Source organism: Marmota marmota, unplaced genomic scaffold (genome assembly GCF_001458135.2).
Source record: "Marmota marmota marmota unplaced genomic scaffold, marMar, whole genome shotgun sequence".
Taxonomy (NCBI): domain Eukaryota; kingdom Metazoa; phylum Chordata; class Mammalia; order Rodentia; family Sciuridae; genus Marmota; species Marmota marmota.
Genome location: NW_026000205.1, coordinates 428,002 through 440,254, shown reverse-complemented (window position 1 = coordinate 440,254; position 12,253 = coordinate 428,002). Strand labels below are relative to the sequence as shown.

Here is a 12,253-nt window from a genome sequence, read left to right as displayed (position 1 = left end):
AAAAAAAAAAAAAAAAAAAAAAAAAAAAAAAAAAGAACCACAAACTTTTAAATGTCTTTATTTACATGAATATCCATGTCATTAGATTTTTTTCCCCCTCTTTGAGGTGCTGAGGATGGAATCCAGGGAATCATGCATGCAAGGCAAGTGCTCTCCCACTGAGCCACCTCTCCAGCCCCCTGTTATTAGATAGTAGATTTTTTTTTCTTTTTCTTTTCTTTCTTTCTTTTTCTTTTCTTTTCTTTTTCTTTTTTTCTTTTCTTTTTTTTTTTTTTTACCAGGGATTGAACCCAGGGGCTCTTAACCACTGAGCCACACCACAGCTCTTTTTTATATTTTATTTAGAGATGGTGTCTCATTGAGTTGCTTACAGCCTTGCTAAGTTGCTGAGGCTGGCTTTGAACTTGCAATCCTCTTGCCTCAGCCTCCTGAGCCACTGGGATTACAGGCGTGCACCACCACGCCCGGCCTGTTAGTAGATTTTGATGACTATATAACATTGTGTTTCACAGAGCATCTAGGTGGCATTCTTCGATATTGTAATAAAAAAATAACCAAAGGTGATTTTGAGATACTATTGATGATATATGATGCATTCCAATTTCAGGAGGGTTAAAAAATGTCAAAAAAATGTGCATTTTGCAATCAGTGAAATGTGGTCTTCTGTTGTGGATTGTTGAGAGATCTGTTTGGCATCTGGAACAGGGTCTCAAATGAAGTAACAGTGGTTTATATTATGAAGAATTCTTTCTTTCCCCTGTGAGTCCTGGTGCAGGGTTCCTTCTGTCTTTTTACTTTACCCTCCATATGTCTGCTTAACCCTTTATCCTGTTCACATTCCATCCAGGGAAAGAGAGAAGGGAAATTATAAGACCTTCCCTTTTAGAGCTTGAAACACTTGTATTCATACCCCATTCGTCAGCACTCAGTCATATGGCCACTGAGAAGTGAGGCAACCTGGTAATAAAGCCTTCACTCTAGGCCTGCTCTTGCTCAGTTAGGGTTCAGCTTCTGCTCTATCCAGCTTTTGTTCCAGAGCATAAGTAGAGGACCATCAGACTTTGCTGCCCACTGCTGGACTGTTGTGTTCTCAACCAATCCCCTGCTGTTGGACATTTAGATTAGTTCAGCTGTCAGCATTTATCACATTTGCTCTTGATATACTTGTGTGATTTTTGGTGTAATGCCTGCCTTTCTGATTCCTCGTGAGCTCCCTAAGGGCTGGGGTTAAACTGTCTGACTTTTAGTTCTATTTCTAGCATTTGGCAGAAGTTTTAGCACATGGCATTGTTCAATAAGTGTTTGTTGAGAGAATAAACTATTAGTATGATTATTTTGCCTAGGCCAAACATCACGTTGCAGTGACTTTTATGTTTGTTTGTTTCTAGTTCTTTTTTATAATATTCATTTGGTAATTTATTAGAAATTCTGAACTAAGTAGAAATGACTTTTTAAAAAGGATATTGATGTTTATTTTCAGAAAATACTGCCAGCAGTATTTTCATAATTCTAGTATAGACTTTTTCTTCGTATAAAAGGGAAAGTAAGAATTGATTTCATTTAGAAAAGGCAAAATACAATTTATACAAGGGGAGATAAGAAGAAAAAAATCTGCAGATATATCTCTGTCTTTATATCTGTGTCTCCATCCATACAACCATTATTTAACATCTCTCTCTCTCTCTCTCTCTCACACACACACACACACACACACACACACACACACACACGGTGATCTGTCTTCCTTTCCTTGGGCACACTGCTGTGAGACCTCAGCTAGTGGAAAGTCCAGTCAGGCAGTTTTGCCCCTGACAATTCCAGGTCTTTGGGTGTGGATCTGTGAAGGTCAACAGCAGTCTGCTTCCATTACAGCTGTTATTTCTCTGCTCTCTGCCCCAGTTTGTGAGTCTGAAGTGGAATCATAGAAGCGGCACTGCTAGTGCTCCCATCTCAGCCTAGCAGTGCCAAGCCCACCTGCCTCCCACCAGCTTCTCACCAGGACTGCCCACTCATGGGAGGTGGGACTGGAATGGCACAGGGAAGGTTGGTAGGATCAAAAGCATCTGGGGCAGGAGCAGTACAGCATCTGGGTCCCTTTTGGACCCCATGGTTCTTGCCCTCAGGAACACACCTTGAAACTGGTATCATAGTGCCCTGGCCTGGGGTTTGGAGGAGGGATGGAGATAAGCGGATGCGATTGAGAGCAGAGTCGGAGCTGGAGTTTGGGGAACAGGGACCTGAGAATGGGGTTGGACACAAGCAGGCTGGAGCTTAGGATGGGGTTATGGGATTGGCATCAGAGTTAGCGATGGGAATGGGGATGTGTCTGGAACTGGAGGTGGGGATGGGGCTATGCTAGGGGTTAGGAAGGGGAGGATAATGTGAGTGGGATAAGCTGCTGGTAGTGTAGAGATGGGGATGGGACAGGAACAGTCGGCGATGAGGCTGTGGTTGTGGTATGGGTTAAGTGGGGGGGGTGGTTGTGGGTCGGGGGGATGGGAGGGGATTCAGACTGGGATGAAAGGTGAGCTTGGTTTGGGTTGGGAATGGAGACTAGGATACAAGAAAGTGATGGAGAAGATCCAGCCCCCAGAACTCTCTTCTGCCCCAGCAGCCCAGCTCTCCTGGGAGGAGGACCGCAAGTTCATCCTGCGGGGCTGGTCTCTCGTCTTCATCGTTCTCTCTGCCCTGATGGTGTTCAGCGTGGTGGATGGGCAGATGGCCTACTTGCAGGGCTCCTACACTGGTTACCTGGGCTTCTGGACCAACTGCAGGAGGCACAAGTGTCCTGACATGGGCCAGGTCACCGGTCAGTTACCCTGCATGGGCTACAGGGCCTCCAGATGTATCCTGGAAGTGACTGAGGGTGGAGGTCTCCCAGGAGTTTCTGGGGGAGGATCTTAGGATTGGGGGTGTCTCTGGAGATTCTCTGAAGGTGAATTTTGAGAGTGCAGTTATTCTGGAGTTTCTAGGGGTGATTTTGAGGCTATCTGTGATCAGACCTAGGGTGCCTATTGGGCTGCTTATGGGTGTCAGTGTGATGCTTTGGAAGGTGGCCTGAGTGTCTGGGGGTGACTGTGGGTACTTGTCACCACTTCTCTAGTTCTCATTCACATGAGTAAGGGCCTCATGATGCTGGCCATGGCCCTGTGCCTCCTCCTCCTCCTCTCCATGAGCCTCTCCTTCCGACCGCTCTTCCGCCGCCTGAGCAAGCTGGACTTGGTCTTCAGCTCCCTCAGCATCAGCATTGGTGAGTGGCAGGGTAGAGGGTGCCCCCCAACCTCCTGCCTTGACGAGGCTCGCTGTCTGCTGGCCTTGGGGTGTCTCTTGGGCCCAAACCTTGTGTGTATTTCAGCCTGTTCTTTCTGTCAGCCGCGTGTGTGAATTCCTTCTTTGCCACTGTCTTTCTCCCTCCCTCCAGGTGTCAGTCTGTCCTGTGTGCAAGCATGCCCGTTTCTTTGCTTGTCCTAGAGGGTGGGAGAGGAAGTCCCTCTCTCTTCTCCCACCGTGATTCCTGGGGGTCACTGTCCAGCCTCCTGCCATCTCTGGCCCCACCCCAGTGCAGGGCTCCTGATTTTCCTCAGCCTGACGCTTTTTGTAGTCAACTGCCAGATATTGCGCCCAAGGCCACAGGTATCCTACATGGTGACCTTCTACCTGTGCTGGTGTGCCAGCGCCCTGATGCTGTGGGCAGGTAAGCGCAAGGCTCTGAAAGAAGTGCAGGGCGTTGGCAGGGCAGAGGGTGGAGCCCAGGGAGAACCAGAGGCAGCTGGCCTCGAGGGAGGTGGCGGGCCTAGGATGGAGCCCAGAGTCCAGCACCCACCCAGCCCCCTCTCCCAGGAATCTTGTCCTACTTAAACCAAGTGGGCGTATGGAGCCGCTACACGTCCTCCTTGGAGCGGCCGGTCAGCAGTCGCCGGTGGGCCTCGCAGCAGTGTCCGCTGAGGCGCTCGTGCCAGGTCCTGGACCTGCCCCGCCTAAGTGCCAGCAAGGACGGTCGCCTACGTTCCTCCAAGTAGTAACACCCAAGCTTCTCAGGTCACTGGTAACGGCTGTTGGGTGCCAGGCCGGCCTGTGCAGCGTGGCCACTTTCCAGAGATGAGACCTCCCAGGAGGCCTCGCTCGATGACCGCAGGCCACCTGCCCTCCGAAGACAAGGGCAAGCCCTGCCCCCTGTTCTAGGGTCCACCCTTTGCGGCTCTGTCTCCACCCGCTGGGTCTTCTTAAGGCCCCCCGCCGTGGAAGTCCTGGGGTTTTGCCGCTCTGATTGGTCCACCTTGTCCTGCCAAGCCCCAGAAGTGTGGCCATTTGAGTAGCCCCGCCCCTGGTGCCCAGCCTGCTCTGGCCATCCTCTCAGCCCTGGCAGTACACATCGGAACTCCCCTCCCAGAGGTCCAGCTCCACCTGATATGTGGACGTCCGCTCTTGCTCCCAGGGACACCCACTGCCCTGCATTTGGTATAGCCTCACCCTTCTGCGCAACAGGTCCCTCCCTAGGAGCGCATCCCACTGCCCCTCCTGGATTCCTGCCACAATAAAACCTGAGGCTCTCCAGCCTCTCCCTGTCTGACTCTCCGTGGCCGCACCTGCCCTCCCAGGTTAGGGTCAGGCCCAGCATGAACTAACTAATGGCTGTGCTCCTGATTTGCCCTTTGGGGTCTGAGCCTTCCCCTGCCTGTTGGTGTACCTTGGTCAGGGCCCCTTTCTGTCCCCTGCCTGCTCATGACTGCTCGAAAGACTGGGACCCATGGGGAAGTTCTAACTTTTGCTCTATGGCTCCTGAGCGTGGAGGTGCCCACCCAACATCTGGAAGGCCAAATCATGCCAGAACTTTATGCTCATTTGATGCATATTCAGTTTTACTGAGACTAGGACACAACGTGGGACATTCAAGGGTTGTTCTCTATGGTGTCATTTATCCAAGTCATATGCGAAAATATTTTGGTGTAGATACCAGGCATATTGGGACTGCCACATGGGACATGGCCCCATGACGTGACACCCTGGAGCTCACCATTGCAGACCAGTGGGCCTCCCGAGTCACCCTGGGAATATGAGAGGGAGAGGGGGTGAGAAGGGTCTCCAGGGCCTGGGTTCCAGCTACAAGCCAGCTCTCAGACCTGGGGATTCCAGAGCCCACTCGTGGAAGAAGGCGGGCAGGGGCTCCAACAGAGGGACAGACTGCTGGCCAAGGGGACATAGAGTCTGTCTCCTGCACGGGGGGGGGGGGGGCACACGCATGGTCCAGGAGGACAGTGCCTGCAGACCTGGCGGCAAGGAAGCAGTAGGTGCAGCTAGGAGACACTGGGGGTGTGTGTCCTGGAGCTCGCTCTCCAGGGAACTTTCTAACTAGACATCCACACCTGCAGAGGACCAGGGGGGACTCCGTGTGGAGGGCAAGGTGAGGGCGGGGCCTGGAGTGGTTGTGGGGGAGGCTGAGGCTCTGGAGCAGGGGCTGCAGCTGGGCAGCAGAGGAGCGATGCACACTTAGCTATCAGACCCCAGTTCAGAATCGGAAGAGCTCAGACCCCAGCCCTCCCACACCCCGGGGGAGGGGCTGGCTCACCACACAGGTGTCTTTGCCACCTTTCAAGTGCCCAGCGCACAGCATGGTGTCTGTCACCTTCTGGGAATGGGCTTTGTCACACTCTTCATTAGACAGGATTTCAAGGTCCACGCACTGGAGATCATCTGGGTACACATCTGCAGGCCAAGGAGAGAAAGGGCTGTGGCCGGATCCCAGCTGGCTCCTCACCCTCTCCCTCCCACAGGCGTCCAGCTCCAGGCTGCACCGTCTAGCCAAACGCACACTTGTCTGGTTCTATGCTGCCCCAGCCCGAGGCAAGGCAGGTGCTCCCCACTTCTGGCTCCTGGGTGGGCAGCTCCAGGACCTTCACAGCATCGGTGATCTGCACGGGCTCCGACAGGCGGAGCAGCATCAGGTCGTGGCTGTAATCCTCATCGGGGAGGCGGGTGTGGTTCTTCAGGAGGCTCAGGTTGAATTGCGGGTGTGGGAAGCTGTCACTGACTTGGGCATACTGAGCCAAGTCTTCATCGTCAAACAGGTTGGGGCGACCCAACCACAGCTGGTAATTGCTGGGGGAAAGGATGGAAGGAGTGAGGAGAGGAGGGGCGGGAGCACGGGGAGGGTCCCCAAAGAGAGAAAGTGAGGAGAAAAGCCGGGGACAGGGACAGCCAAAGGGAAGAGGAAGGAGAGCGAATTGAGAAGGTGGGAGACGGGTGCAGGGTTAAAGAGAGAGAACAGGGAGCAGAGAGGAAGTGGGTGAGCTGAGAGAGAGGGGGGAGGCCTGGGAGCGGCTCAGCTGCAGCAGCTGGCCAGGGTCCCCAGCAGGGCAGGCAGCTGGGCACAGAGCCCAAGGTCACCCCTGCCCCCGCCCTCCCCGCTCTTCCTCCTCCCTCAGTTGCCCACCCCCCCCAGCTCCAGTTCAGCCCTTCCCTGTGTCTCCCCCAGAGGGGACTGATGATCACACAGGAGAAGCAGGGCAGAGCGGGAAGCCCCCTCCCAGGCACACAGGTTGGGGTGCATGCCTGCTTTTTCTCAGGGTCCCCCTGGGAATGGGGCCAGTAGTGATGGGGGAGAGGAGTGAGCCAGAGACCCAGAGAAAGAGAGAGGGGTGGAGACATGCAGTGCCTGAGATGGTGGCAGAGACTCAGAGACAGAGAAGAAAGGAAGACAGAGGCCAGACCCCAGCCCTGCATGGAGAGAAAGAGACACACACAGAGCCAAGTACTGAGAGACAGCCACAGTGGGGACAGGGTCTTCAGTCCCAGCTCTGCTCCTCCTTGCAAAGCCAGCACTCTCCTGGCCCAACTTTGCCTGAGGTCACCCTGGGAATGGCCCTGGCTGCCCAGTTCTGGGGGGCGAGACTCCTTTTCCCCAGCCCCTGCTGGTACCCACTTGCTGATGCAGTGGGCAGCTGTGAGCACCCACTGGGGGTGCACCAGGACGCCCCCGCACTGGAAGCTGCTGTAGTGGTACACGGCCACCTGCCAGGGCTGGGAATGCTTCTCACACTTCCAGCCACCGATGATCCGAGACTGCACGGGGGGCGCAGCGCCTGTTGGAAGGATTGGGGGACGAGGCTTAGAGGGAACTGTGCTGAAGGTTGGAAGGGACATGGGGGTAGAGGGTCAGGACTGGGGACCTGGGGACGCAGCCAAGTGCTTTGGGGAAAGGACCCAAATTCAAGAGTCACCCCTGAGCTTGTGAGTGGATGGCTAGTCCTCATTCTCTGAGAGCAGAGCTGGCCCCAGGAGTGAAGGAGAAGGCAGCAAGACAAGAGGCAGGCGTGGGTCTGGAGGTCAGGCCACTTGGGGTCTTGGGCTGAGGGGTGGGAGGAGAGTGTCCAGAGGAGGGATTCCATAAAGGAGTCCCAGGAGAATCAGAAGCTGGAAGAAGAACTTGAGGTGTTTAGGGGCTCCTAGGCTGGGGAAGCAGGGCCTGCGTTGGGCTTTTGAGGTTCAGGAGAGGAGAAGGCGTTAGGGAACCAGGTCTGAGAGGACAGTGTATCTGGGCAGGGGAATCTGGGGCTGATATGGGGAACCAGGTCAGGCTGGAAGGGGCCAGCTGGGCTGAAGAGTTAGAATTTGGGGTTTCCAAGTTGAAGGATAAAAGAAGGGGCAGGGTTAAAGCTGGAGGAGGCTCCTGTGAGGTTTCAGGGTCCTTCCTGTGTTGCAGAATGGCCTCTGATGGTCCTGAGAACAGGCTGCATCAGGACTGGGATGGGGACCCTGGAGGGAGTGGTGACAGTTGTTCTGGGATGAGGTGGGAGGTGGGCTCTGCTTCTCCTGGGCTGAGGGTGCTGGGGGATCTGGAGGCATCCGGGACAGGCATAGAGAAGGCCACACGGCTGTGAAGTGGAGATGGAGGACTCGGCCAATGTAGGGTTTCAGAATCACGGATCGTGGTTATTGTGGTCCTTTGGGGAGGTCAGGGCAGGATGGCTGGACTAGGGAGGTAGTGTGGAGCTGGGGGTGGAGTCCCAGGAAGCAGAGCTTTGCTCCTGGGGGGGAAAGGCTGGAGCTTGGGGAGCGATGGGAATTCTTAGGGAAAGGAGCCCCTGGTGGAGGGCTTGGATTTCCATGCTGGGAGGGAAGACTGGGGTGTTGTGTGGGGTTCTGGGGGAAGCGAGGTTGTCTGGTGGGATCTGGGAGACTTGGGAGGAAAGGAGATGGGATGTCAGGGTCTGGAGGACAAGATGGATTGCTGACAGCTGGGTGGGAGGGTCACTGGGTGAGGTGGGATCTGGGGATTCAGGAGTCAGACCATCGGACTGCAGAGAGAGAGAGAGAGGGTCAGAGGGGATAATCAGGGTCCCAGGGTCTGTATGGGACTAGAGATCCCCTGGAAGAGTTGGAGAACCCCAAAGAGAGAGAGAGATGTGCTGTGGACTTGGGAAGAGGAGAAAGATCTGGGGAAGTGGCAAGGAGCAGGGACCTCCCCCTCGAGGGAAGGGAACTGTGAGGGAGGTGACAGTGTGGAGGACTGGGAGAGAAAGGAAGCGCCTGATCCCTGGTGTAGGGTGACTGTGGCCTGGAGGGTCAAGGCTGGGGTGCTGGGCAGGAGAGGAAGGACTTACAGTGGTGAGGGAAGCATGAGAGTCAGGGCCCTGGTACCCTCCACAGCCCCCCACTGTCTCACCAGTCCCCCCCAGAGATAGGGCGAGGCTCAGAACCAGGAACCACATGATGACAGAGGTGTCCAGAGGCAGGCAGGAGCTGAAGAACCTCCTTGGGGAGCCTTTAAAAGCCCTAATGCCCCCAGAGCCCCGCCCCTGCCCTGCTGGCACCCAGATGCTGGCCAAGGCCCTGCCCCTGGCGGCGGGCTGGGCTACCCTTTCCCACCCCTGTGGAAGGGGAGGGAGAACCTGCACCTGTTGTCCTGTGTGCCCTGGATCACACTGGATGCAGTCCCAGGCTGAGGCCAGGAGGGGCAGGCCCAAGACTCAAACTCAGATTTGTGAGATGCCAGAACTTTGGACACTGTCATGGGCAGGGAGAGGTTCCAGACAGCAGTNGGGGGGGGGGGGGGGGGGGGGGGGGGGGGACGACTTGCTCAGGGGTACAGGGCACTACTCAGAGCCCAGAGAGCAGCTTCTCAGCTGCTAGCTCTCCCTTAAATATAAGTCTTGGCATTCACACTGCCCTGAGGCTTGCACTCCTAGACCTGAGACTTGGTCCTTAATAAAAATTAGGGGGACTTGTACATGTTACAGGGACAGTTTCCAGGGTCTCCCAGGGCAAGATCTCTAGCATTCCCAAGTTCAGTGTGTCCCCAGTGTTGGGATCACAATGACCCTTTCACTCCTGAAGGTCATGTCCTCTGAAGCCCCAGAGATGTGGATTAACCACCCACCCTCCTGGGTCACGATTATCACCACAAATTCCAACTTCCACTCCCATTCCACCAATAGAATAGTTAGATCTCAAGAACCAGGTTCATGTGCTTCCACATCCCGTGATCTTGAAAAATCACATTTTGAGATCTCTGAAGAGAACCAGGAACGAGATTCCTGAGGCCTCAATGGTAAACCCACAGGCTTCCAAAGTGTTATCTTGACTCTTTGGTAAAATCAAAACAGCTCACAGGGTCCCAGCCTCTGCTCCCTAGGAATCTGATTAAGGAAAGGAGGTGTTTGCCTTTTTTTGTCAAGACCATCAGGAAACCTTGAACTAAATCTTTAAGATAAGGAAGTCATTTTGGGTGACCTAGTGTGTGGGGGTCCCTCTCTGGGATTCGGTGATACAGAGTATTTACTCAATGCCAGACACTATTCTAATCAGTTCATAAGTAGGACCTCAATTTATCCTCACGACCACCCCAGGAGGCAAGTGATATCAGCATCAGAATTTTACAGATGGGAGGACCAGGGTGAGTGAGGTTGAGACCCTGTTCAACAGCATGCACCTGCTCACATGTGCTGAGTGGACGCAGCCCTGCTTGAAGCCATGTCCTCTCACCTACTGGAGGGACAGGTTGGAGATGGAACCGTGTTCTATGAGTCCCCCACCCGCACCTTCTGGCTCCCAGTTCCCTTCATCTGCAGAAGAAAGTGACAGAAACTCCTACAGATAAATGTGAATCAACCTCTAATCTTGGTGTTAAACAGGTGACCTTGAACACCAGCTTTGGCTTCAGGCATGACAAGTCCTTGGCTACCATCTGGGATTTAGACAGGGACAGAGTAGGTGCAGGGGAGGACAGGGACACAGTAGCCTAGTAGGGCAGGACGGGACCGCTGGCCAGCACTGGAGGCTTCCCCTCAGTCAGGTAGGCCAATTAGTCAGTTCCTCTTCATGGTTTCCCTGATCCACTCCAGGTAGCGGCAGACTTTGGTATAGACACCAGGCTTGGTGGTGGTGTCACAAGGGACATCACCCCAGGACACAATGCCCTGAAGAGCACCTCTACAGATCAGGGGTCCCCCGGAGTCACCCTGTGGGTAGAAGGGGGAGTCTCAAGTTGAGAGGGAACTTCCTGGATTCAGAGCCACCCCATCCCCATCCTAATCACCATTCGCAATCTCAATCCAACCCACTCCATCCCAGGCACCCCCAGCCCCACTTGCTCAGCTAAACCTGAAGAAACTCAACCCATCAAAGCAAACCCATGCCCATCCTCACATCTAACACAACTCACTCCCAGTCTCCACATCTAATGTTTCCTCTCCAAATCCATCCCAGCCCACTTCGCCCCCAACATATTTCCCATCCAAATCAAACCAAACTCTTCCCCATCCTCACACCAATCATGCTATCCCAAGCTAACCCTATTTCCATCTTTAGCTCTAACTCCAACCTAACCAGTATTATAACCACTCTTACTATCACACATCTAGACTTAACTCTAGCATCTTCATGGCTCCAATCACACAAAATCCAAGATGTCCCAACTTTCCAGCCCGTACCCACCCGCTTTCTCCCACCTCCTAGCCCCTCTGTGCTCTGACCTCGCAGGAGTCGGTTCCTCCGCCCTCCACTCCTGCACACACCATGGCGCTTGTCAGGCGTCCAGGGTAGTCCTTGTTACAAGAGGCGTCCGAGATGATGCTGATGTTGGCACAATGCAGCGTGTCTGGGAGGCTCACTGGGGAGGACAGCAGACTTGGAGCATACAGTGCATTTTGGCTCCTGTCCCCTCTACCAGGAGCCCTGGAGGATAGGTCCATCCTTTCACACACCTTGAGACTCAGGGCTTCCTGTGGTCCCGGACTCCTCGTTGGACACCAGGCCCCAGCCAGACACCCTGCAGGCCTCTCCTGGGTCGGGGCAACGGGTGGGCAGAGCCACTGGGCGCACCTGGGGGGTCAGACGCGCAGGTCTGGCTAGCCGCACCAACATGACGTCATGGCGGTGGCTGCGTGCTTCGTACTGCGGGTGGGGGATGACGCGAGAAACCATCCGCAGTTGCTCGGGGCCATCACGCTTGCGCAGATTGTGCTCGCCCAGGCGCACTCTCATGAAGCTGTGCAGCGAGTCGTTACCCGCAAGTGCAGTAAGGAGTAGACAGAGAGATCAAAGAGTGTGCAACCTGGAATCCTCTGACCCTTTGGGAATCTCCAGGTGCCATTATGAACCTATATGCCTGAGGCCAAAAGGTTCCAGCTCCTGCCCCTCGGGGATCCGGGAGTCTGAAAGCCTGGGCGCACCTGGAACTCAGCCTCCATGCTTTCAGACCTTCCCGCCTCAGAATCTAGAATTCTCAGATCCCCAGACTCTTCCCCCCAGAAAGATGGGGCCTTACCAGCCTCTTTCCTCCTTCAGGGACCTAAGAGCCCTGACCTCCAGCTTCTTCCTCCTTCAGAACCCAGGAATATGGACCCTCTTCCCCGTTCAACCCAAAGCTCCAGGCACCAGCGCGTACTTCCCCCAAAACTAGCCCCCACGCCTGTCCCCGAGCCCCGGCAGGCCCCCACGCCCCGCCTTCATACCGGGTGAGGCAGTGTGCAGCAGAGAGCACCCAGCGTGGGGAGATGAGGGAAGCCCCGCAGTTGAAGCGCCCACGCTCGAAGAGGGCCACTTGCCATGGCTGGGAGTGGGGCACACACTCCTCTCCTTCCAGCGCCTTGTCTCTATCCTGGGCTGGTGGGGGAGGGGCAGAAGATCCTTGAGACCTGGCCTCTTCCGCATCCCGACGCCTTTCTTCCATCCTTTTCATCCACGTCAATTTCTTTTCTTTTTTCTTTTCTTTCTTTCTTTCTTTCTTTCTTTTTTTTTTTTTTTTTTTTTGGGG

General features: G+C 54.7%; 2 protein-coding genes across 3 annotated transcripts in view; both read right to left on the bottom strand.

The window, feature by feature from the left end:
- Nucleotides 1-4,838: 4,838 nt before the first annotated feature.
- Nucleotides 4,839-8,812, bottom strand: Klk1 (kallikrein 1). The gene is made up of 5 exons (XM_015497089.2): nucleotides 8,663-8,812; nucleotides 6,920-7,079; nucleotides 5,810-6,096; nucleotides 5,567-5,703; nucleotides 4,839-5,045 (listed from the first exon to the last, which is right to left on the bottom strand). The coding sequence occupies exons 1-5, from the start codon at nucleotides 8,706-8,708 to the stop codon at nucleotides 4,890-4,892; spliced, it is 786 nt and encodes a 261-aa protein (XP_015352575.1). The 5' UTR covers nucleotides 8,709-8,812; the 3' UTR covers nucleotides 4,839-4,889.
- Nucleotides 8,813-10,093: 1,281 nt separating this feature from the next.
- Nucleotides 10,094-12,253, bottom strand: part of Klk15 (kallikrein related peptidase 15) — a 5,556-nt gene continuing 3,396 nt past the window's right edge. For both annotated transcript variants that reach the window (XM_015497088.2, XM_048790448.1), the window contains exons 3-6: nucleotides 11,952-12,102; nucleotides 11,202-11,485; nucleotides 10,971-11,107; nucleotides 10,094-10,457 (exon numbers count right to left, since the gene is read on the bottom strand). In XM_015497088.2, the coding sequence (XP_015352574.1) occupies nucleotides 10,305-10,457; nucleotides 10,971-11,107; nucleotides 11,202-11,485; nucleotides 11,952-12,102 (725 nt within the window). In that variant the 3' untranslated portion in view covers nucleotides 10,094-10,304. The remainder of the gene's footprint in view (nucleotides 10,458-10,970; nucleotides 11,108-11,201; nucleotides 11,486-11,951; nucleotides 12,103-12,253) is intronic.